Source organism: Symphodus melops (assembly GCF_947650265.1).
Source record: "Symphodus melops genome assembly, chromosome: 13".
Lineage (NCBI taxonomy): Eukaryota > Metazoa > Chordata > Actinopteri > Labriformes > Labridae > Symphodus > Symphodus melops.
The window spans coordinates 5,112,710-5,140,483 of record NC_136703.1 but is presented as its reverse complement, the minus strand read 5'-3'; the positions used below and the strand labels follow the sequence as shown (position 1 = coordinate 5,140,483).

Below are 27,774 nucleotides of genomic sequence, written 5' to 3'. Positions count from 1 at the left end.
TATATTCTTCCTTAAATTAATTTTATTTGAATTATTATTACTACAAATTTTAAGTTTTAATAATTTCAGTATTTTTTTTTTTATGTATCTTTTCTTTCCTCTGCCATGATGCTTCTGATGTCTTGTGTAAAGCACTTTGAATTGCCTTGTTGTTGAAATGTGCTATATAAATGAACTTGCCTTGCCAGGTTTTTGAGTCAGCCAGTAATTGAAGAGGGTTTTCACTCAACCCCCTTTGTCAGACACTAAGAGGGTACAGCTACAATGCTGTCTGTACACATGTGAATGGGTTCTTGTTCAGTCATCCAATTCTCAGTAAAGCTTGCATCACTCTAGACAGAGTGTCCAAGCTGAATGAGTGACTGTAAACACCAGGTGGTGAATCTCAAGAGATATCGGGGTGACCAAGTGTGAAGTGTGCAGGTTTGACAAACATACTAAGATATACACAAATGTATACACACATGCAATAAAGCAAATAGTGAGATGTTTCATTTAGAAAGTGTCTCAATACTGAGTCATAAAGTCATCTCAATAAAACCAAAGTACCGACAGAGGAGGAGAAACCGGGAGTGGGAGAGGAATGAAAGAAAGACTGAACATAAAAGCAAAGTAGCTGCAATTTTCATAAAAAGAAAACAATGAAGCAAGATGAAGAAGCAAAAGAACTAGGAACAGCTCCTAAAAAGTTGCGACACAATAAAAATAGAACTACAAAAAGGAAAACACAGAGTGCTGGTGAGAAGCAGGAATGAGAGGGTAAGTTTGGTCACAGTCAATGATGCATGTAAGAGCAAAGAAAAACGTGTTTGCATGGGAATTATACCAACTCACAGTGTCTGCTGGGCTGACTAAATGAAAGCGTTTTTCTCCGGCACACATTTCCCATCAGTGGCACTAAGAGGAACAGCAGGCGCAGTTGGCGGCGATGCCCCAGAGGTTAACTGTCCAATCAGACGCTCCACTACTCGTCTCAAAGGAAACAACAGCCAATGACATCAATCGGAGATCAAACTGGAAACTGCGACTAACAGGGGATCATCAGTGCCATCTTGGCCTGCTGTTTCAAGCACTGAGTGTTTGTAATGGTCTCTGTGGTTCTCTTTACACCTGGCATTAACATGTGCTCTGGGTGATCTGCTCACAGACAGAAAGCTCGAGCATTGATACCTGGCAGTAAGATGCGTCGTCTCAAGGCACAACTTGTGACTTCACGTCACTGCGACAGGCATGTAAACGTGTATATACTTGTCATACAAAAACAACTACATGCTTACTTTTTACCAAGCGGAAACCTCCAGTGTTGAAAGATTAAGTCAATGAGTCAGGGCAAAAAGCTGCAGTTCCGTCAGTGTCCACTTGAGGCTGACTCCAAAAGCCAAAGATCCCAATTAGATCCCATATTAAAATGTACATTTTCTAACAGAAAAAAACATTTTAAACTTGGTCCAGAAAACAGTGCATCATTTATTTGTTGCCACACATCGTAAAGGTGGTGCATTTTGTTACATCTCATCTGTTTTGATTATATTAAGGCTAAGAGTAATTCATACATTTGCAAAATTAGGGTCATGACTCAGTTGACTCACAGGTTTCCCTGTCATCAGATTGACTGAATGTTTGGTTAAAGTAGCACTTTCAATATGGCAAAAGCCATCACTGAGCTTTGTAACACCACTCGAGAAACCAGTGGGTGACATCACTGAGCCTTTGTCCACGTTCTATACAGTCAATGTTTTTTTTTTTTTACCAGCACCCCAAAGGGAAATAAGACTTCAACTATGTTTACATGGAGCTTAAAATTTAAAACATATCATGATCAGATCATGAAAATGATCAAGCAGAATAAATGTACACCGTGCAAACACCTCAATCCTCATTCTAAATCCAAAAAGTAAACAACCTCTCTGCCTGTTGTTGGACCTGTTTGTACTGATGCAGACCTTTCATTAACCTTGGAGTGACCTCTAAACAATAATCCAAATATAACCTCTTCTTGACCTTGTTGTAAATGTGCTGGAACATTACAATGTGGAAAACTTTTGTTGCTGGAAACTTTCATTGATGTGAGCTTCTGTTAGATTCAGTGCGACACTATAATGACAAATACTGAGCCAAACACTGTCAGGGAGTTGATCAAACGGAGAAAGGTAGCTCAAGTGAGACAGTGTGACAACATTGACTATAAATACCAATGACACAAAGAAAAGATACATTTTCAGTAAATCAGTAAAGTTGTTAACAGCTTTAAGCTTTCTAACCCAACAGGTGCAACACTTGAAGCAGTGCAGGGCACGCTGTTTCACCGAGGCAAAAAAAATCAATCTCTATAAAATCAAACCATGGTGCAATACTCGTAAAATAAGGCCATAAAAACACAATAAACGCAGCTGCAGCGCATAATGATTGCAATATTGAAACAGCAGGACAGCAAGAAATACAAATTTGTACACTTAAAAGTTTTTCGTCCTTGATTTTCTGTCAAAGAAGTCCTTAATAAATCTGGAGAAATGTTTGCACCTGATATACAGGAAGGGTTAGTCACCTTCAGAGACAGGTGATTAAGTCTGTTTTGTCCTATTGTGGATCGAAAGCAGTTTTTAACAAGTCACTGAAAGAGAAGAGCACCAGTGCTGGTTTGTGAATTGTTTTTTATGAACCTTTAGTACACACTTGTTGTAGTTTATTTATTCTAATAAGTTAAAGGAAGCTCTGTTGTCTTTGATACATTTCCTGATTTGTTCTAGTTTATCTAGATCACCTTTATTTTTCTATAAGAGATTACAGTGTGCTACAACCTGAAATTAAGATGGATGCTATATATATATATATATATATATATATATATATGTATATATCTTATATTATTATTATTATTATTATTATTATATTATATACATCAAGTCAATATATAATGACCAGACAACTCAATGTTTAAAACTGGTCTTCAATGGTTACAGGTCCAGATTCATCTATTGTTACAATCGCCTCCATTTACACATATCTCTTCAACTCTATCATAGCCATTCCTTTATTTACTTCTACTCATGCCTCCAGCTGCTCACCAGCTCACTTCTTCCAGGCCATGTACTATTCTTCTGTCTATCTGGCATTCTCCACTAAAGGCCATCAGTCCCTCTTTCCAATGTTACCAGGACACATCGGCTCTACTTGACCTTTTTGCCTACCTTTCCGTCTCCCTGCCTGCTCCAATGTGTCCAATTGAATCAGAAGATTACGTCACATAAAATCTTTCATGATTTAAACTCATTGCTATGCTTTTTGTTTTCATCTTCCTCTGGGTTTGAAGATGCTGGGCTTTTTAAACATTCGTCCTTTTTTGATACCAGTTTCCCTTCTCCCTCAAAAACATGACAGCTATGAATGTGCAATTTGAAAAGACACCTGCTGTTTTACCACAAGGTTGTACATACCGGTATCTATTGTTACGTACTCATTGACACACTTCGACAAAGCTTTAAAATACAAATCTATACTTTAAGTTTTTTTGTATGTTTATATACATTTTCATACAAGTTTGTATAAGTAGTCACCTTGTATAATCTGTTCTATGTGAAAACATGCAATTAAGCAAAGACGGGAGAAAACATAACACAGCTTTGGTCGACTCTCTTTAGTAGACAACCCACGGCTTTGACACACTTGACAAAAATGGTTGATGCTCGGCAAGAGTAGAGGGCGGGAGTTTTCTATTCGATATAAAACAAAACAACAAAAACAAAACTTTTTGGCAATATGTCTAAAATTGACCAGTTTCCATCCAGGCTCAGGGAATTCACTTTTCCGTTATTATAAAACTTCTCGAGAATTTTTCAAGGTAGGAAAATTCTAGGACCCAAATGTCTTGAAAAATGTCATGTTTTAAAGTCACTATCTTAAAGGCAAAGAGCCCTGAAATGATGTAAGAAGCATCTCAAAGGGCATGTCTCTTAAGTAACACAATGTAATAAGTATGCTATGTTGATTAACAGTCCTATTATTTAAAAAAATCGTCAAAGATCAGGTATAGTATTTAGTAAATTAAGACAGGATTTGAAATCATTTGCTATAAGTTTTACATGTATACAACTTAAAACAAATACTTAATTTGTCATAATTTTTACATCTTACCCTGGCAGTTAATTCTCTACATACATGACTCTGTACCTTACAAACTTTGGGATTTTTATTTAAAATATTTTTTGTTGTTGTTAGTGCTGTTTGCAAGGAAGTTCCTGGTTCAGAAATTCCCTGTTGGAAAGAGAAACGAGAAAAGCAGTATAGATCATGGATGAATGGATATTTTTTGTTGTTGATGATGTTTGTTACCTTATTTCTGTTATAATAAAGACGCTTGATTTAATCTAATCTTCTAACCCATAATGCATTGTTTTGATATGGACTTAGACTTCAGTAGGTACCTCAGTGGGTATTTGGGGATCTGATTTTGTGCCACTTCGGTTCCAGAAAATAGTCTCAGCAAAGCAGTTATTGCCAATCTGCCTGAGCCAGATCAGAATGGAGGCATTGTGTCAGCGTGCATTATTGCAGTGCACAGAAATGAATTTTGTTTGAACATTGCTGGAATAGCAATCCTAAAAAACTGCAACACTCTATCAAACCCCTCTGGTGTTGTTATACGGATGATTCACTGTGTAACACTGGGATCCAATTTAACACTTCAGAGAGTATTAACAGCTCAACACAAACGTTTTCAACTCGGCCCAAAAGGAAATAATGTCTACATTTTACAGATGCTTCCTAAGGCAGTTTCCTCTGGAGGCTAAAGTTCCCATTTTTTAAATCTGACGTGAGAATGCAGAATTCAGCTGCACGGTCTCAGTCTGCAGTGAGAGCGAGCAGGCTGTGGACGAGGCTCAGCATTTATCTTGAACGTGACAGCTCATAGTCCCACTTTATCAGTAATGCACCAAACTGTAACCCCTGCTTCAGTACGGCACCTACCTTAATGCTGCCCTGAATATCTCAGTAGAATAAAGCCGAACAAAAAGACTTGATGAAAATGATGAAGTTTGTGATCCGAAGATCAGCCAGACAAAGCTTGACTCTTTAAAAAAAACTTTTTTAGACAATTTTAGACAAATTTTATTCCCCTAAATTACAATGAAATCACATTGATTTTGGTTTGACTTTAGGGCTCATACTGTTGATGTGGGGTCCTCAGTGAATCAGCAGGATGGCTTACCTTCTGTCATTGAGCTGTTCTGGATAAAGACCTGACAGCGTTTACGTTGCAGACCTGAATAGCACACTGAGTCTTTGAACACTAACCGCTGGCTTCACTGGAATAACGGAGAAATTCATGTCCGTTTCCCAGAGGCTTATATTCATCTCACAGAGGAAGATAGAAGAAGTGTTCTGAGACTGGCATATCATAAACTGTTCCTCACATTTCTGATGTTATTCAACTTTTGAACACAGCATTAGTGATATAGCTTCATGTTATTTCAGCATCCACACAGTTTCTGTAAGGAATGACATTCTCCAGTTACTCTTTATTAAAATTAGTTCCTGAATAACATCTTATTCCTATCAGCAGTGAGTTTACCCTTCTGTTCACATTTACCTGGCAGACATCATGTTACTGTACACCGAACAGGAAATGTAAGGTGACAGCAAAAGAGCAGAAAGGGAGAAAAAGAAAGAACGTCCCTCGAGAGCAATGAGCCAAGGCGGTAAGATGTGGATGTGTGAGAGTGTGGAAACCAGAGCACAATGGAACGGCAGATTTAAATTATGAATGACAAGCAGCATCAAACTTTCAGACTGAATCTGACTCGAAGAAACGAGCGGCCGGGACAGAAGAGGAGAGGGTGAGAGCGTTCAGTGAAAAGCTGTCTGGAACTATTTTGGGTTGGTGGTGGACTCGGATTTCATCTTATTGTTCAGCGCATTAGAAAATAGCCTTCATGATGATAGCCGAGGGGAAATTAAAAGGCTTTTAAGTATTCATAGCAGAGGGAGAGGAAAGTGGAGCAGCTGCTGCAATTACACATGCCTGTCTCGCTGCTCTTCACAGTTTGTGCGTGGAGCGGCCGTCCAGCACTGAATGGTGGGAAGTGAAACAAAAACAAATTTGACCTTTTAGTTGCACAATGTGTCTCTAAAGGTTGGCACATAACTTACTGAGAGGAGGAATATGTTGAATCAGACTAGAAATCAGAAACTGACTTTTATAGCTTAAAAAATCATGTTGCGGTCAACTTGTTAACTCAGAGTCAGTCTGTAGCAGGTTGTACATTATCCATTGCTTCTATATTACCCACATATCTGCTTTGAATTATTCATTTTAAATAATTCAAAGGGACATTCAAAAATATTGCAGCTGCAAAGCATCGGCTAATTTGAGCATCTGAAAGTGGATGAAATGACACTGACACTTTCCATACAGTGCAACATATGTCTGCTGAAATGAGAGCGGGAGGTAATATGTTGTTGTCTTTTATACTACAGTACATTAGTGCTGTTAAACCTGCACAAAACTCCTGGAAACTTCCTGTAGTTTTCAGGGTGAGCTGCATGTGTTAACACAAACAGCAGAATTTTTCAGTCTGACTTTACACAGACTTCTGTTGTCGGGATGAGATGATGCGAGCGCCGAAGGAAATATTCAGGAAAATTCCCCACAAGGCAGGAGGAAGTGATGATTGAGTCACTTGTGACAACAAATGAGTGCAATCATGTTGTCACACTTCATTGTACACACAAGGGACAGAAGTTGTGAAAAAGGTGAACAAAATAATGAATTAGGATTTGTGTTTCGAGGGCCTACAAAGTATTTAGACACAGTGGTGGGAGCTGACTCTGTTGGACAGTCTGACAAGCAGTTTGCATGAAACAGGTGACTTCTGCAGAAATCTTTCTCTCTGACCTTCTGCACATCAACACCCATCCACACTCTCTGGTCTTCTTCTTTCATTAAGCTCACTTCACCAGTCGTCTCACCATTGGGATCCTTCAGACGCTCTGTCTTCGCCTCTGGATCTCTCCCACCACACAACTTCAATGTTGACTCTTTCTCCATTTTGAAAATCCTTTCTGAAAACAAATCCTTTTTAAATAGCGGGCATATTCAGTCTGATTTTACACTGTAATTGTGTGTTTTTCATAATTAATTGTATTGATTCATTTTTTAGCTTTGTAAGGTGACCTTGACTGTTTTGAAAGGCACCTTTAAATAACATTTTATATTACTATGTTAATCCGTGGCTGTAATTATGGTTTTTACAGTCGGTCATCTTACAACCTTAGGTTACACAGGTCTCTAAACCCTCAGCATGCAGAGGAAAATGTACCCTGCAGAAGATAAAAATGAGAGCTTTCTCAGACCCCCTGCAGGAGCGTTTGTTGCACTTAAGCATTAAATTACTTTCTGCTTTGCTTTGGCGTACCACCATGAAACAGTCGACTGAAAGACTCCTACTGTTACAGTTAAATTTAGCTGCAGAGAAGGTGGTGAGCACTCCTTTAGAGGAGCTAAGCCACTTTCATGAAACTCTAAGCTTCACTTTTACGTCTTAAAATGTGAATACAGTTCACTGCCTTTTCCAGGGAATTTGCTTTCTGTTTGCAAAATCTCTGTCGAAAAAAAAAAAGAAACACACTAGAACACTGAACGACCTGAAGGCTGGCGGAGGAGGATTAGACTTTCTGAAGAGGCAGATGGAGGGATCTTTGATCATTTAGCCCATGTTGTGACCTTGGGATGGTTGAGATTTCATCATCAGTGAGAACGACGACTGAGAACTCTGCTTTCTTTATCCTTTGAGGAGTGCAATGCTTGATGAATTGTATACATGCATGCAATATATTTTAAGGTGGAATATGCAACTTTTTATCCAGTAGATGTCGCCCTGGAGAGTCAGGATGAAACCAAAACATACTGCTCTTTGACAACACCTTTGCCTTAGCTGAAGCCGGCGACACACCTTCGATCCCTTCCCACGTTCACACGAACAAGTTATCATGTGGAACGCACCATAATTAAGCATTATTAAGTGCAAGCAGCGGACGAACTTCTACTTGGCTCGAGCTGCGATTGCCTGTAGACTGCATTTTTGAGTTATCGGGCTAATGTTAGCACTTTTTAGTTAGCTTATAGCTAAATAGTGCACATAAATTAACACAGAATGACCGTTATCTAAAAACACGAACTGACTTTTAACAGTGTTCATGAGGGATACACACCAAATTTAACCCAGATCTCTATCTCCCTTTGCCTTTGTAGAGTGTTTAGAAAAGAGTATCAAAGTGGGAGGAGGTACTTAATCCAACCTCAGTGCCTTTATGGGGGACTTTAGCACAGTTGTCTATTGATAGGACAGTTGGGAGTTCAATCCCACCTCCTGCAGTCCATATTTTTAACCCTTTATCGGGCAAGTGACTATTTTTGGAAATTTCCGTACACAATACATATGGTCACCCTTCTGCACCTCAGTAAGGTCGAGAAGAATGTGATCCTCACTCAGCCAATCAGAAGAGATCACCCTACGTCACTGATCCTGCTATTGTGGCATTTGAACCAAAGATGGTAACTTCTTGACTTATGTCCCCCAATAACATTCTGTGGTTGAATTTTTGAATTTCAAATTATTTGAATGAGTGCCTTATAAAGTTTTAAGTGCTCCTGGGCAAGAGACTGAACCCTAATCTGCTCCTGAGGCTATAGCATGTGTGTGAATCTGTTTGAATATCATGATTTCATACGGATGAGCTCCCTCTGCTACCACTGTGAGTGTGAATGTCACATTGAGTGTAAAACCGCTTTAAGTGCTCCAGTCTAGAAACGCAGTATATAGAGTCCATTAATTATTTGTATTTAGCTGTTCATTAAATGTTATTTTTCCACCCTTCATTTATCATGCAAGCTATCAAGATCCCTTGAATTGTGACACTCATTAAAAAGACAAAATAGAATAGACCTACACACATTGTGTAGCATTTTTCTCAAAGTGTTTATATCAAAACACAGGACTCTTTCGGGATAACTTAAACATTCATATGAAGCCATTTTTGTTGATTTCCATTTCAAATCTTTTGCTGTTATGTTAGCATGACTGATGGCTAAAACGAAAACCTAAATCTATAAACCTGTAAACCAGGGCAAGAACTATGTGTGAATACAAACTCTATGCTGTTCAATTGGTGAACAAAATATAACCACGTCATTTTTTTTCGGAATTGAAAATAAAATCTGCTCTTCTGAATTAAAGGCAAGGTTTGTCATTTTCGAGAAACTAGCATGATTTTGAAAGTAGCATTCCCAGAGTGCAGTCAAAGGTAACCTCTGGATTGCAATGTGTGTATCAGACACGCTTGAATAATTAAGATGTTAACAAAGGACCACATGTTCTCCAATGCTGTTGCTTTTATTATTTGGGCTGGTGACTGTATCAGCGTAATTTCATGCTGATCCAAGCCACAGTAATGCTTTTGTCGAGTCGTGTTACTTTCCCCATGGGGAAAATGAAATGGGATGTTTGGAAGCAGGGGCCAAAAATAGTTCCACCCACTCTTCAGCTCTGTTGTGACTCTGAGAAAGTACCTTTGACTTTTAGCTTGTACGGCTGGAAAATCAAATCAAAACGCAGAGCAGAAAAGGTAGTGAAGCTAAGTCAGTGAACCCTTAAATACAAACACTGTTACCTTGATGTAAAGAAATCATGATCTGGTGTCATGCTTCTTTATTCTTCCACTTGAACTCTAGAGGGACATGATGCAGCTGTCATCTCCACTGCTGTGAAGCTGCTTGCATACCTTTTAAGAAGCAATATGAAAATAGGTACTGCATTCAAAATTCTTAACGTTTGAAAGAGCAGTTTCCCCTCCTCCCTCGAGTTGATGATACGCCGGTTGCCATGTCGCGAACACTGAAGTGTCACTTTCTAACCAGCTCTGCATCTGTCTTGAAACCTTTTGTGTTCTAACCTCTCTTCACTTCACAAAAAAATGCTCCTCAAGGTCGGGTAGAATCAGTTGTATCTGAACCCGTTTGACTGCTGCTTCCATCCCTGCTACACCTGTTGGTTTGACGTCTGCCTGGCAAACCAAGGGGGGTCCAAAATGTTGGTGGAGGGGTGCCTTAAAACCGCCTGCTTTATCTAATTCAGACCATTCTGCACCAGAATCTAAACTGAAAAGGAGGACATACTGGCTGCTGCGTTGTTGAGAGAGAAGCCAGCACTTCAACACAGCATGTCTGATCATAGAGTTGGTGATTTAATTCAGAAAATATCTTACATATTGGTCCCTTCATTGATTAAGTAGGCGTAGCAGTAAATTATATTTGATCAATTCAAAGTGAGAGGATTTTCGACGCTCTCTCGTACTTCTGTTCTGTAATCTGAAGGGCCTGCACGTCTGTTTTTTATCTGTCACTCAAAGTCAGTCAGCCTTTCAGGAGCTGAAGCTGCCTTTTAAACTCGGGAGATGCTACATTAAAATCATGCTCACTTCATGTTTAAAATTCACATCATTCCCTCAGCAATAACTACGGACTCATCATGATTCATATTTGAATGAAGCAAATAAGATTTGAAGACATGAGTGGAGTCAAGTTACCAATCAACCCACGGCGAGCATTATTCATCATGCATTTTGATTTTAAGCAATTAAAATCATTATCTCCCCGCCAGCTTAATGTCTGTCATTCTCTTCCCAGAGGGCCTCTTTGCAATCTCTCTCTGCCACATCTCATTTTAGTCTTTACAACTTCCTTTATTTATTCTTTGAAAGATAGCACATAAAATAAGTTTCATTATTTACTTAAAGTCAATAAAAGCACATTTTCAACTCTCCAACTGAGCTGATGAGGATTTTATTGCTAATGCAGTTTCTGTTGGGGGAACTTCACTTGTTTAAGAGCATGATCAACTAATGGGCTTTTTCTTAAACGGCTTTGAAAAAAAAACATGTACACATTTACTGGACAGCTCTCTCAGGCTTTGAGCCATTCCTACAATGAGAACCAAATGTATGCTGCCTGTATTCAGGGGAGAGTGGACCCCAGCACCCATGTAGATTAGAACCTGGTGTCTGTGCATGGGATGCATGAGGTGCGTGCTCAACACACTTCCTTTATTTATGTTGTTACAGAGAAAACATATAGTGAGTTAAAAGTTAAGTGTTTTATCTGAGGACAAGTTGATCAAAGTAAAAATTCTCTCTCTCTCTCTCTCTCTCTCTCTCTCTCTCTCTCTCTCTCTCTCTCTCTCTCTCTCTCTCTCTCTCTCTCTCTCTCTCTCTCTCTCTCTCTCTCTCTCTCTCTCTCTCTCTCTCTCTGTGACCGAATTAGATTTTAGTGGAGTGTTAATGTTTGCCCCCATACATTATGGGTTTCATCTCTCTTGGGGGGGAGACACTGTTGGCAGAGGCTGAGGAGGTAAATGGGATGCCAAGATACTGTATGGGCGCATCACACCAGTCTTGACTGGAGGGAGAGAAAAGGAGAAGGAGAGTGGGTGTTAAACTGAGCTTTATGAAGATATTAAACAAAGTCACATATTTTAACAGATAGTTAATAGACAATTCATTAAATTACAACAAAAACAACAACCACTCTCTGATCTACATGTTGATCAACAGTTAAGACCAAATCCAAAAAAATCCACCACATCTTTAAAACCAAACTTTGGTCAGTTGTTAAATTTTGGGATTTATTTCATTTAATACAACAATTAAAACACATGTCCTGTGCTACTTATAACAACTTTATTGGCACTCAGTAGTGCTGTAAACAAGTTCATTGGCTTCTGTCTAAATGCAACAAGGCTGAACCCCCCCCACATAAACGCATTAAAAATCAGCTGTAAATTGCACTCCTGGCTACAGTTGAACAGAGCTGCAAACACTTAATCATAAATAAATCACATCTGATTGTAGCTCAGCCTCTAGGCAGCGAGGACGAGTTAATTACAGCCAAGATGTTTATGCTTTGAAAAGTTTTTATCTGCTGCGGCGAGATGTCTACAGCACGACTTATTTAGATAAAGCTTTCTGTGGAAAAAAAAAAAAAACTAAGGGGGGCTGGCAGAAAAATGTGGCTGTTTGTGTTCACACATAGGCTACAGTTCACCCTGGAAATGTTGGGACGTTTTAGGAGATTTGCTCAAGTGTGAAAAAGCCCCCACCCCCTTACTTTTAATGAAGTAAAGTTGGTATTGTTTACTTTTGTAAATGAGTCATTTTTAAACTGATGAGTTATTTACACAATTTCCAAGTCAAATTTAATTCAGGATCCCTATGAGCCACACAGCAATAGATGTAATCATTTGTATAATGACGCTCTGCAGTTTAATTTTTTGCATTAAGCTGTTACTGAGTTGTTTACTCCGACTGTATTAGGCCTGACAGCATGTGTTGCTAACCGGAACAGAGCTCTCCGGGGAGTCTTGGCCAGAGACGCATCTGCCATACACGCTCTAACATGAACTCATTCACAGCCTATTACCTGAAGACAATAATAAACTCCAACAGCTGAGCATTGTGGGAACTGTGTTTACTCGTAAGCCTTCAGGCAATATGAGATAAAACAGCTCACTTCGATCCTTCTGTGAAATAGCCACTATAGTTTTAACACAGCAAATGTAAAATCAGTAACCCGTCTTTAGGTCACCTATGAGTTTCATCAAGCATTGCATTGAGTAGACAGTGTGAGAAGAGAAATGTGATTTATTATAAGTGTCCAACTGGGACCTTTACATGAGACTTTTAATTTTCTGCTTTGATCTCTTTGAGACTCACTAAAAGTAAAATAGAGATTCCAAAAAAGGCATTTTATCTATTTATCAGGGTGTACTGCACAAGCTTCAGATGTTAAATTTAACCTGCATGTTTTATTTTTCATCTTACCACCACCACGCCACGCCATGCATAATTCCGTCTTTACACCAGAAGATGTGTGGCCAAATGTTCGTATTGTAACAGGCAGCAGGCTCAGCTTTTCCTCCCAGAATCATAGAACACTGATAAATAATAGAAGAGGAACTTGAAACACAGTCCGATAGATTTGATGTCGTTGCCTTCATGGACATGAAGCACAACACTTTCAACATTGCGCACACATTTACAGAAACACATTCAAACAGAAATAAACATTAAAAGAAAGCAAATGTAGGCAACATTATATGTAAAGGATGGACTCTGTCTTTATGTTGTATGTGTGTTTATGTATGTTTATGTATGTATGTATATTTGAATGACAGGGGACTGTTCATCCTATCAAATTTACACAAAATGGATCCATATTCATTTGGCCTAATTGAGATGCTTTTATCTTAATGTCAGTTTTACCATTTTACTTTTTAACTGAGTAACAGTTGAAGAAAACCAAACTAAACAATAAAGACAATAACTAGCAGAAATCTCAAGGCCAATCCAGAAAAATGCCTTTTTTTTAATGTTTGAGTTTTGCCTTTGAAATATGAAACCGAAAATGGTTTCATTCATTTGACTAAAATGAGACACTCTCGCTGTGTCATCTTATTCTAAAGCCTCTCGACCCACCAACTACTCCTTCATGAACAATTGCAACCCAATTATGAATTTTCTTCAATCAATCACATTAATTTAAAGAAAAATTGGCGTTACGAAGCTCGATAGAACAAAGAAATGGAAAGGAACAAACTAGTTTAAAAGATGCCTCATAGATTTTTGGACATTTTTTCTTCCTGTACACATTTGCAACCCACTGGAATCCACGACACACTTTTGTGGTTCCGACACACCAGTTGAGAACGACTGCTCTAAAGGAAGGACTCTCTGCCTGTTCGTGTAAAAGTGTGTTTTTTATTTGACCTTCATATGATCTTAAGAATTGTTGATCAGATCATCTTCCAAAGGAGAGCAGAAAGCTGAACTAACTATTTTAACACATAGTATCTCATGCAAGATGATTTTTATACTTGTATTGGGCCACCTGAGTATGAATACTACTTTTGAGAAATTCTGTGAGTTGCCAAAAAAGAATCTTCTAAAAATCTGACCGCTCATACATTTTCCAAAATGCAACTGCTCGGTCAAGGATTTCAGTGTATAATAGATAATATAATATATTATCCAGAGCCAATAGCAAGAGGCAGAGATGAGAGGCCAGCGACAGAGTTATGCTTATACCACCCTCCACTGGCTTCACCGAACATGAAATCATTTCAAAGACTTCAGCTCAGCTGCATCTTCTTTCTGTCAAAAAGTGCATTCCAGTAGCTTTTTTCTATTTTTGTGGCAGGGGAGTTTAACCTAAGCAAACAGGATGGTAAAAGGTCGGTGAGCCCTGAGCCCACATTTAGGCTTGATTGATTGGCTGAAACACACCCTGGTGTTAGCTTTCTCTTGCTTTTTATACAGCCATTGGTTAAAAAGCGAGGTTTGAAAAAGGGTACTGTCCTGCACTTTGGAGAAACTAGAGACATCAAATATGGGACATCATCTCAATTTGTGGAGTGAGGGATGAATATGCTGTGCAGTCCTGCACAAACTGGGACCCGAGGTCCTTCAAATCCCTCTTCTGTATAGATGGTCTTAAACTTCTTTGGTTTTCTTAAATTCTTCTTTCTCCCCCCTAAAGAGTCATCCTCATAAAAAACAAACATTTCCAATGTCCATTGTCATGCAAAGACCTCCACAGACATAATCATTTCTCCCTTCGTCTCTTAAAAGGTCAGCGTATCCACTGGGCTCTGGAACAGTCAGCTGGACTAGGAGGACGACACTATATCCATGTTTATGTAATATGTATCTATGTACTGTGATCTATAGGGAGAAGCTGAGGAAAAGATTTGTTTTGTGTCACTTTCTTTCTCTCCTCACACCTGCTAAATGCCATCAGTTTCCCTGTCGATCAACAGGCCACTGTGTGCTCGCTGCCTGCTGAGTCTCCATCAGACACACACACCCTCATGTACTTACACACACACACACACACACACACACACACACACACACACACACACCCTCATGTACCTCTTAACTTACTTACGTACACTCTCTCTCTCTCTCTCTCTCTCTCTCTCACTCACTCACTCACTCTCTCACTCACTCTCTTTCACAGGCACGCACACACTCACAGATTCTCTCTCTCTCTCTCTCTCTCTCTCTCTCTCTCTCTCTCTCTCTCTCTCTCTCACACACACACACACACACACACACACACACACACACACACACACACACACACACACACACACACACACACACACACTGAACCACAGCAAGACAAGTTTCTCCAGGCGGTATGAACGTGATTCTGATTATGATGTGCATTCTAAAGTGAATGTGATGCTTTTATGTAGAAACCTGACAGGATTACTTGTCTGCTTCTTACTGAGCCTTGATTCATCCATGTAGGGAAATCCCAATAGAAATATGCAATAGACAATCAGGAGAGATTATATTTGCAATTTTAAAACTGTACTGACTGAATGTAGGTCTCATTTTGACACTATTTAGCACAGAATCCTAATTACATGGATGGAGCTCATTCCTTCAATTACTCAGAGACAGTAAACCACCTGCCTGCATGTTGTACAGGATTATTTTTTGCTTGTTGTTGGGGGCAACAATCAGTGGCTGATAGAAAGATCATGTTAAATTGTCTCCTGCAGAACCTGCTCATAGTTTAGCCCAGCAGCTTCACAATGGTAAAGGAGCTACTCAACATTTACGTCACCATTGATCCTGATGTTACTGCAAACATGCAAAGACATAGAAACTGTAAGCGACACATTCACTTTGTGTTGCAGCACTTGTTTCCATACTGACTCGCTTCTCTCTCAAAAAACACATTTCTTTATACCGGAACTTTTTTTAATTTTTTTTTACTTCCTTCACCAAAGCATTGTTATGGAATGATGAACCGTATTCTCATGGCTCATAGGATGATCCAATTTTAGTTAGCAGCAAAGCCATCAGTGTGACAGTTTGAAGGTTTTTGTTATTTTGCATGAAAGTGATCCCAACCTGGCATGTCGATACAGAGGGATGTTTCTAACCAGCTGTTATTATTTCTTTTTTTTATTTCACCCAAACAAAGAAAACCACACACAAACCAAATCCAAAGAACGAGGCCAATAAAAGAGGTCAACATGATATAACTCCACTTAAAGAAGATAAACAATGAGGTGTGAACAGACCTCTTCTTCTTTATCCTACAATCTGGAGGTTTACTGCCACCTTCAGGTCACTCTTCCTTTATTTTGAACTCAGATCAGGTAAACAGTCCATTCAACTTTGAGTCAACTTTAAAAAGCTTCTTGTCTTGCACTGTACTTGGTCCGTGTTTATGGATTGGCTTCAAGAAACTACATGACATGTTCAACAGTTTCTTGATCATTGCTCTGACAACCATGCCCTGTTGGATTTTTCTCAGTCATAATACAATCAGTCACAAAGAGAACTTATATAGCGGAGTGGCCAAATCAGGGTCAGCAAAAGGTAAACAAAGTGGATGCCAAGCTTTACCTATCCAAGCCAAATTAGCTAAACCCTAACCCCCCCCCCCCAATGAGAATGGAGAACTTGGTCTGCTCCAAAGAGCTGGCTGCAGCATAACAGTGTTCTCAGCCCTTGGCCACGCCTTTGCAAGAAACAGGATGTTCCCGCCCCTAACAGCCAGGTAACTTAGAAGAAAGTACATTTGTGATTTTCTTAAGTTCATGTAAATATTTTTCCATAGTTTTATGTGAAGAGAAAACAAGAGTTCAACCTCACTGTTTTAATGCTCTGCTTTGTGCGAGGCTTAAATTAAAGGATTGAAAAAAAGGTCAGTTAAAAAGAAATAATGATTAGAGTTTAGTTTTTATTCTTGCAATGTTAAAATTCTGCACACGTCATCTCAACAATATAAGGCTAAATAAGAAAATAAACCAAATCAAACTCGGGTGTTTAAATTGTTTGTGTGGTTCGCTGCAAACTCACCAGGTGCTGGTGGGGAAACTAATGAGGTGAGAGTGTGGGAGAGGATGATATGATCAAAGTTACCTCATGAGGTGAACAATATTTATGCTGTTTACTGTCAAAGACAATTATTGTTTCCTATTTTTCCATAAGACGCACAATTGTGTCTCTGTAATTGAAACCTAATTCAATTACAGAGACACAGGTGTGTTATTTTTATGGATAAAAATAGTTAAATTCAAGGATCCACAAATCAAACTGGACTCCCCTGGTGGTTTTCTTGTAGTGCTTTCACACTTCACAGAACACCTGAAAAACTCTTGAGTTGCACGTTTCACTCCAGCTCCCTGGTATTTTTTATTACAGAAAGTCAGTGAGCTGATGTAAGAACGCAGCAGGATTTTATCAGAAGAATTCACCCCTGGTGACATGTATTCTCTGTGATCGATGCACAAACCTACAGTAGATGCACAGGATCGGTGCACATAATTAAAATGTCTGCATTCTGTTTCTGTTGTTTACGTCCCCAATCTTTTGTGAGTCTGTCTGAATACACAGCACTGATATGAATTATATTCTGAGTATAGAGTTGTATAGAGTGGACTGTGCTGCTCCGTATAATTCTTGAGTTGCCCTTTTTACTCCACCTCTCTCTCCCGTCTGACTAAGATAGTCTCCCAGTGAGAGGTGTCATGTGTGTCTGAACATCCAGACCAGGAGGATTTCAGGGGCATTACTCTTGAAATTCTCTAGCAATTTTTAAAAGTGTGTAAATGACGAAGGCTACACCAGCATGTTAAGAAATGCATCTATACCAATGCCTAATAATCTTACACATGGCATGGCCTTTTATGCTCCGAACACCTAACTTATTAACAAGTCACAACTACAGACAGCATGAATGCAATGTAGTGTAGGATCAAGGAGATTCATATGATTCGCTTCATTGTAGCTAATTATCATTTTGTCTTGTGTTTCCTTCCAGGTAATGACCAGCAAGACGACATTCATCCTCTACAGAGCTACGAGCAGGAGCAGAGAACTCCTCGGAAGGCCCGACAGCGAGACACGGAAGGAGTCTCAGATGAATTATTTTCAAACCGAGGGAATCAAATCTTTCTTGAATTGCAGGGAAGCCTTGCAGTCCTAATACCCCCATAGATTTTAATTTACAGACTTTGCTTCATTTATTAAGGGATTTTTCCCCCTGGTAGGCTCCATCACCAGGGTTCAAATAGAACTGTGCTGCTGCAGCTGTTGAATAATTGCCTTTTGTTTCAAAGATAAGAGATATAAAATTCATTGCTGCAAAGACTTTCTCTTGGATTATCAGGGCACTACTGAAGGCCTGCGTTCCTTTACCCGCCCTTCTTTGGTCTTTGATCCAGTACCAGCACTCCACTCGTTCTTTCTCTCCTTTTTTGCTCCTCCACTCTGGACTTGGTTGATATTTTTCCAGGATGAAGTATCAAACCCTTGGACATGGTCTTTAAGCATCAGTATTTTTTTTCATGAGGAATATAGTCAAGCTAAAACTATAACAAATAAGCGTCCCAGGAGGATGCAGTGAACACAAGAGGAGGGGAAGGCAGAGCGGAATAGAGGAGGATGAAAAGCAGATGGCTTTACTGCACCAACACCAACAACAGGATGAATAAAACATAGAGGGAGTCGTGACATCTGGCCAAGGTGTGAGCTGGATTTTCTCTTTCCCTCTCCTTTTTTTTTTTTAATTTTTTTTTTAGCTTTTCTGTCAATTCTTCAGTCCCTTGCACCCCTTTTCTCTTTACTCTGTTCCTTTCTGTCCTCCTGTGAATTCTGGGGGTTCAGGTGGTCACTCACACAGACAGAAACAAGCTTGTGCCTCTGCTTGTTTCTCCTGCTCTGGATCAGTGCTGTTCCACCTTTGTGTAACCCCACATCCAACACTCTCCCACGTCTTCTCCTCTTCCCTGGTTGCCGTGTGTGATGGTGCGTCCCCTCCTCTCGGTATTGGAGACATGCCTGTGCAGGAAATGGCGGTGAGTCCTGTAAAGTCCCTCTATTGGGAGCAGTTCCCCCCCATGTCGCAGCGCCGTGTCTACTGCACTCCAGTGTACCACGAGGGCCTGCTCTACGTGATGGGGGGCTGCAGTGAGACCGGCATGCCCCTGGACAGTGTGGAGGTCCTGGATGTGGAGAGCCAGACGTGGAGCCAGCTGCCGCCACTGCCCACTGCACGGGCGGGGACATCTGCTGTGGCGCTGGGGGGCCAGGTGATGGTGCTTGGTGGAATGAACCAGCAGCAGACTCCGCTGGCTTCTGTGGAGATTTATCATCCTGATGAGGGCAAATGGGAGACAAAGGCCAGCCTGGGTCAGCCATGCATGGGAGTCACCGCTTTGGAGAAAGGTAAGAAAAAGTTTTGCTTTTCATACTAAATGTGCAATTGCAGCAATGTTGTCATTCAGCTGTGCTGCTATGGTCTTTTAAAGGCAAAGGAACACTTTGACACTAATGAGTTTAAGTTGGACCAGGTCTGGGTTTGTTGGTTTTGTGAGTCATTCTGAGCAGCAGATATAGTGAAGTCTTGGTTATGATGTGTTTGGAGTTGTTTCACTGTATCAGCCTCACATGTAACATATGGCAAGATTCCTGTTTGAGAACTTTGTACTATAATTTATACCTTTCACAGTGGGTCAGTATTATTCAATGTCATATTATAATTTCAAAATGATAATGTACGTCTTTAAATCTCAGTCTGTTATACAAAAACAATCTCTTCCATCCAAAGACTTTCTAATCATAGCTGAGCATCAATAGGAAGGCATGGCAAGATCGTCCAGCACTGTACACTGTCTCAAACATTGTTTCTTTTTGACTTTGCCCTTTTCAATCCATGTGGCAACCTTCAGTGTTGTAAAATGAAACCAATACAAAAGTAAAAGAAACTGCAGTTCTGCGAGTGTCCACTTGAGGCTGACTGCACGCACTAGTACTCATGCTCATTTTTTTAAAGAAGAAAACCTGTTTGTAACCTGGGTGTTTTGTCTGAATGGCTCATGTCTTTGTTTGTACTCACAGTTTCCTTTTTTATTTTTGACTGATGCTGAGAGTTTTGCATAATTATGGGCGTGGCTAATCTGACTGACGGGCAGGCATGTTGTCGCTTTGAGCCAGGAAGCTCTGGGCCTTCCTCAGCTCCAGCTCTTAACCTGCAACTAGGGTAATCGAATGTGAATGCAACACAACATTTCCAATATGGCGACCGCCATCATTTGTCTTCAAAACTCTGCTGCAGAAACTAGAGGGTGATGTTGCTTAGACTACGCCCATGTTTTATTCAGACTATGGTTCAGTAATTTGCCCCTAAAGTAAGCATGCCTGGCCAATAGCAGAATACAAATGATTTTTATATCAACTCCCAATTCAGTACAAGTTATGCATTTGCAATAATAAGAGTTCAAGATGAGGTTAGCTTTGGGGAAGTTTTCAACCAAAGGCCTTTACTTATACAAATCATAAATCTTACCTTTGTTAGTCCAACTTACTCCAATTTGAGTTTGTGTTTCTAGCTTCGTGCTCTGGTTTTCTGGTGTTTTAGCAGTTCACAAAGACAGTGTTAGTTTGACAAATTACCAGTGTTCCTTTCTGTGTTCTCTCTTTCAATCCAAATCAGTCATTGTCAGAGCAGGACACTTTGTTCACCTCGTCAATTAGAGCCAATACTCATGAAGCCTCATTAGGACGTAGATAAAGTGGAGTGTTCAGCAACCTTGACATATTAATTAGCCTTTGAAATCACAGCAACAACAAAGTCCTTAATTTAAAGTGAAATTGATGAATAAGCTGTTCCGTTTCGGGTTAGCCTTTCAAAGCACTGAGCTTGATGGCTTCTCACACTATTTATAACGCTGGTCTTTAACTTGGGGCCTGACATTCAATAATTCTGATTGTTGAAATAGTTGATTGGTGAATGTTTTTGGTGTGTAAAGGCCTCCTGCAGTGCATGTTTTTGTGTGCAAACGTTCCATATGTTATGCTTTACAAGACTGCCAAACAGCTTGTGTAAGAGAGACAGCAGTCACACAGCCTACCTCCGCTGAATAAACATACTTCACTTAATGTTCATTCCCCAGGCATGTGCTTGCTGTCTGAAGCTTGTGTGTTGGACTCAGGGGAAGAGAGAGTCGTGAGAAAGCAAGGGAGGAAAAGAGTATGAGGAAGGAAGCAAAGGAATGAACTTATCACAGTCTGTTAAGGGGGAAATATATACACAGAATATCTGTGGCCAGAAAGTCCAGGGAAACTTCAAATAAGAGTCAGAGCAGAAAATGAACAGAGAAGTAAGATAAAGTTGAAATTCTCCCTTCCTGCAGCTTCCTGTGTTTACATCTCCGGCTGCCTGCTGCTGCTGTGTGGACCTGATAAATGAAATGTATCTGACCCTTCACTGTTATAGAGAAGAACAGAGAGGATGTTTCATGCACAGGCAAAAAAAAAAAACAAGAACATGAGACATGTGCTGCTATGTTGGTGCAGGTCATTGTGATTATTTTGGTATTTGTAGTTTATGCATTTTTAACAACATAAGAGGATTTTATGACAAATTACAAAGGCGTTTGTTAAAATCTGTTACATTTATGTGCAAATGGGATTTAAATGTTTTTACAATGGATTAGCTTTTACTTAATCCTCCTTCAAAACAATCATTTCCATAGCAAGCTGGTGAGCAAGCTTGAACAGGCACAACTGAGTCTGCTGAGTCTGTGTGCTGTAGTGAAGTATTTGGGCTCCATGGTAGCTTGCCTGTCGGAGCTGAAGGAAGGCTTCGTCCATCAGCCTGTGCTGATCCTGTTCTAACCTAGCCTTTTTGGTGCATGTCATCCTATCCTACTTCCTTGTCTCTCTTTGGCTCTTTCTTCCCATTGAAGATAGAATGCATAGATTTTTTACACTAAAATGTCTGGTGGTGGAATATACAACGTGCGCATTTTAAGGCAAAGTGGTGACAAATAAAACACTATCTATAAAAAGTGAGTATGTTTTTTTTAGTGGTGTATAAAAAAGGTATAATACATGATACAACTGTTGTAAAGGATTACAGAATATATCTGCTGCAGTTGTAGATGTGCTATTAGTAGCTCATTGAAAACATTTTTCACAGTATTATACACTATAGAAATGGAAAAATCAGCATGAAGAAGACCGGGTGATTGAATGATTTCTGCAAATTACTGTATAGTAGATGTCAGTGACTGAAATGAGTTGGAAGCTAACTTTTGCTGTTTAAGATCAAGGACTCGTCTCATTGAAAAATACAAACTTTAAAGGTAAAATCCTCACTGATGTCCTTAAACTGCATAGGTGGTGTTCTTTTACAAAAGTACTAAACAATCACTTAGAAGTCCTCTAGCACTTAGAGGACGCCTTCACACATTACATTTAATTTTCACTTGTTTTCTTGACAACTTGATAAATTAACTTGTTGTCAAGGGAAACCATGCATTGTTCTTCTGAAATAACAAGAAAGATATGTTGAAATGTCAAGGAAAAAAATCTTAAATATACTTGCTATACCAGTTAAATATGTTGTATAGATGAATGCCCTTTTAAGGCATTCTCTTAATGGTCAGGAAGCCAGTGAAGAGAAGTGTTGCTGGTATGTGAGCTCGCTGTCTTTCCAGGCAGGAGATGTGCAGCTTCATTCTGAACCAGAGGAGTTGTCTCTAAAGCCTCTGCACGTCACACTCATTAGAGAGAAAATCCCACCAGAGAAGAGCTCAACATTTACAGCTCAATTCTGCGTGTTTGCATGTTTACCGAGAGCTTCACCAGAGATAGCCCACAGTGACTTTTCTGCAGAGATCTATGAGGATTACATCAGATGTTAACCTCGAACCTTGTTTCATTCATTTGTTTGCTTTGTGACAGTTTTATTCTTTCATGCCTTTTACAGCTGTCATCTTAATTAACTGCTGTGTGGATTATGTGTATGCATGTCGGGCAACCTGTTTGCTTTATGGCTACTGATGGCTCTTAAGTTAATTTTAATTGGATACCAGACATGCTAATACAATAAATAATTCTGTATGTGACTACATCCTGGTCCACAGTTACCATCCCTGGCAGAGGCTCAGGGTGTGAGACCAGTAACCAGATTTCTGGGTAGAGTTACATCCTGGAAAGTTCCCCCGCAGCTGAATCACAGGATGCTCCTGCAGCTCTATATCTGCCCTCAAGAGATTCGGAATTTCAATGAGTTTCAGTGTGAGGCTGATGGAGGTTTAGAGCTGTGAGGAGAGTGGATGTGTCCATCATGTTGTGCCAAAAAAGAGCATTTTTTTAATCTCAATATGAAAGGAGGATGTCAGTTTAGATTTGATAAACTAGAAAGCACTTCTGTGAGTTGTTCATGTGTTGAAATATGTTGATTGAAAGCGTTTGTCAATACTAAAGAACATCTTTCATGGACTGACAACTGTGATGTAGAAAGGAACAAAGCCAATTTATTTATTTTTTTTACCATGAATAGAGCAACAACATATTAAAATATGTAATACTATATAACACACATACTGTATCTTAATCATGAACTATACCTGAATGTATCTTACGTTACAATATAGTTTAAATTTTGGGCCTTTATCAGCCAAAAAAACAGTTGGAGAGGGAGAGGTTCACATGAATGAAACAAGTTTGAGTCTCTGAGCTAAACATACTTTTCTTTAAGTAAATCTTTGATTTTCCTTTCAGTTTTGCATTAATTTCTTTACTTTACTAAGTAAAATTATAGGTTCAATCACTTTTGATTTTAGTTTAACTTGGACACTTCCTTCTCCCCACAAAGGATAGATGTTAGCATCATGGTTAGGTGGTCGATAGAAGTGTTTGTTTTTGACATGGAGAATCAGACATTTTCACAAGTGTTGTGTTCTTCCTACAGTGTGTCAGCTCGCGTGCCTGTAGGCTGAAAGGAAAAGTCCCATTAAAAACACGCAGCCTGGTTTTAGCAGATTTCTATGAATTAATTTGAACTTAAGAAGTGGCGAGCTTCCGTCTCTTTGTAATAACGGAGGATGAGTCATCTGACATTTTATTTTGGCCATGAATCTGAAAAAGAAATCAAGTTATGCAGCTTGACATTTTACTTTGATCTGACAAAAAAAAGTGCCATTTAAAGTTTAACTTAGCAACTGTAACTATGCATAGCAGCGTCTGGATGTCTCTACGGGCTGTAGTGGTGTGCATGCAGCTGAAGTGTATTTCCAGGTCTTTAAATGTTACTATGCAGTGTTAAATGTAAGCTCCGGTAATAAGCATGGCAAGGTAATTAGCTCACCACCCACACCAATAAGCCAAAGCTGCTTCCAGAGGCAGAGCTCCTGTATCATTAGCTCACTGTACTTGTAGGGATGCAGGATGCATTAGAGAACACATCTGTGTAAATAGTACGCTTTAGAGTGAAGATGAAGATGTAAAAAAATTCAGCCATGTATTTTTGAAATGTTCATGTTTTCTATATTAATTGCAAATGCGGGATAGCTTACTGTAGTCTGTTAGATCGCGTGCCCTCTTTAAAGAGGTTATTAAATGCATATTATTTATTGATTATTTTCCCTTTAAAACAACCATGAAACAGCTTAGAATCTGTGTATAGATGCAATGTCAATATATGTTTTAAAAGAATGTGGAATAACATGTAATACTATATAAAACAATGTTATATTGCTTTAGCGATAATAAGGCAACTGTGTGTCTGACTGCCTTTAATTTCAAAGTAAGGACATATATAAACCAACAATATTAAATGCAGCAGCAGCTGCTTTCATTACTTTGAAATCACAGTAAAAGTCTCTTGTTATGCTACAGTAACAGATATTTAACAATGAATGTCTACAGTCACACCAGTGTAGCTCCATAGATCACTTCATGTATGCCAGTGACATTAATAAGCCTTCGTTGTTCGGCATATTCTTTTCTTTGAAGAGTTTTCAAATACAATCTTTTATTGTGGTCTTCCAAATATGTTCTTCAACAGGAGTATTGCTCCTGTGAAAGTAGGTTTGGACCAAAAAGACCACCCACACGCACGCAAAGCACAGAACGATTAGTTTGTCAAAAAAGAAAAAAATGTGCAGAAGTCAGAAAACCATGCAAGCAGAGAAGGGAAGGGATTAAGTTAACAGGCATTAGTCCAATTTTCTGGCGGTGAGTCATGTAGGTGGGTTACATTCAGATAAAATGGATTGAATGCTTTGTGTGGTATCTGACAGGGAACAGGTGGAAATAGGCTGATAAATATACTGCAAGGTTGATGATGGGAGTTGGAAAAGGTGAGCAAGTGGGCGGGAGTTTGAGGAGTTTTACATTATTTTACCAAACCCTTCAGATATACACTGACTCTATTTTATATTAAAACTACCAGAACCTTGCCTTTTAATATATGGATGTGTTTACAATGTTTCTCTTTGTGTCCAATAAACAAACAGGAAGTGTTGGTAGACGGAAAGATGTGACAAGAATGGAAATGTGTTTGACAGGAGAGAAAATGATGAGTGTGTGTGTGTGTGTGTGTGTGTGTGTGTGTGTGTGTTACCCACAAGACGCCGGTTGCGTGTGTAAAGTGAGAGTTCCTTTAGATGTGCTTCAAGCCAACATTCACACATATTTTCACTGATGCCTTATGATGTCTGTTGTGTGTGTGTGCGTGTGTCAGATGATTGGCATGTCTTGGCCTGCTCTTCAGCCCTGCAGCCTCTTTCCAGCCTCTATCTTCACTTTCCTTGCATTTCAGAGTCCACTGATCAAGCTAGCGTTGCTGTTGCCTAGCAACATGTGCGCGAGTGCTGTGTTTGTTTTTAGACTAATCAGAGCCAACGAGCAGATTAACTTTAAATGTCTGTGATCCACAGACAGTGTGTGTGTGTATCCCCTGTGTTTTTCCCTAAATTAGCAGCACGTATTTAACTGTGTGTCTATGTGTTTTTTTTTCTTTTCCTCTCATGAAGAGAACACCACGTATGTGTTTGCACATCCCTCCCTCCCTTCTATATCCTCCAGTTCTCTTTCTGGCTGTTTTTTCCTCCACCATTAATTCCAAATACAGCTGAATATCAAACAAAATCCCCATCACTGTGCTCAAAGTCTCACTTTTTTTCTTTGAGTTCTTGAGTTTGACCTTTCTTTAACTTAGTTCTCTTAGCTCTTTTAAATCAATCATTTTTTTGCTTACCTTGACACTCGCATCTGTTTTTCCTCTGGCTACGCTCACTCTGCACAGAGACATGGAACAGTTAGTCTGATAAATACTGTCACCCGCTGTGCCGTTGAACGTGTAGCTTTGAGCTTTTTCATGCTTTAGCAGAGATGCTTTTTAATTGCTGCTGCTGGTGGACTCCAACAAGTGTCATACTCGTACTTTCCTGATGGCTAAACTGTCCTTATCTTCCAGTCTGTGAATAATAATCGCCATTCCTTGCCTATATTCACCAGTCTGAGACTGGCCTGAAAACAGGCCGACTGAACAATGTATGCTCCATAGTGCTGTCAAGGATGGAGGGAGTGTTCTTACACAAGAGAAGATAAAGGCACGCCGTAATGGCTTCAAAGTGGTGCAGGAGGGTTCTTTGGGGAAGTCTGTAACAAAATCCTCATAAAGATTTCTCTCTCTCCTCCTGCAGAGAGAGAAAAGAGTTTGAAGGCAGTTGCTCTGTGTGTTTCTTTCCCGTAGATTTGCCACTGAATGCAGAGCAGTCCCTCCCAGATTCTTAGAATTTAATTGAATGTGTGTTTTTCTACTTTCACTGCGCTGTGATGCAACTACCACATTTTTTTTCTCATGGTGGTTGCTCTTCTTGAACAACCTGTGATGACCTGGTTTCTGGGCTCCTGGAGCCTCAGTATGCATTATGCAATAGTGTGCTTCATTCTCATATCAGCAGAAGTGCTGTCAAGTTCTCTGCCATGTGGTCGTATGGTGGATTTTGGGTCAATTTGGTCATGTGGTGGATTTGTAACTGACGAGAACTGACTTAGAAATATGCAGGGAAGGGATTTTGCAGACTTCATTGGGATTTCACTTGTTACTGCTGTGGTGTTCTCACTCCATTCTTCTGAAACAGCAGTTGGGTCTGTCACCTTAGTTAAAACATGAAGATCTGTAAACCAGTTTAGAACTTGAAGGGCTCTGTGGTCAAATTAGCAAAACAAAATATATACCGTAAATTCCGTACTATTGAGCGCACCTGGATATAAGCCGCACCGGCTAAAAATAAGCAAATAAATGTATTTGTACATATATAAGCCGCACTTGATTATAAGCCGCAGGTGTCCACGCTATAACAAGAGCTATTTACACAGACGTAGGCTACCGGTAACATCCGCAAATACTGTAGCGTCCGTACGGACGTTAAAGGACGACGAGAGCGTTCAAATAATAACTTTTACTTAACCCGATCACTGTCGGCCGTGACCACGCCGTTTACAGCAGAGAACAACACATAACTTGCCCTAACAATCCAACTCTCTCCCCCAGCGTTCTCTCATACAGCCACTCAACACGTTCTCGCTGGTGCATTCACTGACTCTCCACATAATCGGAATTATGAACACATTATCAACTACTGACTTTACAACATGAACCGTTACAATACGAAGCCTAGCCGACGGTGTCTGTAACACGGCTGATGAAAAAGATGACCGTAATATATTTCACAAGAAAAAGTCCATCCATTCACTGCCTCAGAATGACTTCATTACTCACTTCCTCAGTCTCTGTTGTCGCTGTCAGTGTCATCTTAACGTGCAGCAGCTCTGTTAGCTTCTTTGACAGCCAGGTCGATCGCCTTTAACTTGAAAGCTGCATCATATGTATTTCTCTGT

General features: G+C 39.7%; 1 protein-coding gene across 5 annotated transcripts in view; it reads left to right on the top strand.

Moving 5' to 3' along the window:
- klhdc8b (kelch domain containing 8B) overlaps positions 1-27,774 on the top strand; it is a 160,115-nt gene that overhangs the window by 21,984 nt on the left and 110,357 nt on the right. For 2 of the 5 annotated variants that reach the window (XM_079359071.1, XM_079359074.1), the window contains one exon: positions 17,897-19,302. In XM_079359071.1, coding sequence (XP_079215197.1) covers positions 18,912-19,302 — 391 coding nt within the window. In that variant the 5' untranslated portion in view covers positions 17,897-18,911. Of the gene's footprint in view, positions 1-16,550; positions 16,631-16,693; positions 16,778-16,908; positions 16,959-17,896; positions 19,303-27,774 lie in introns of those variants that run through there. The other 3 variants (XM_079359070.1, XM_079359072.1, XM_079359073.1) reach the window with 3 other exon arrangements.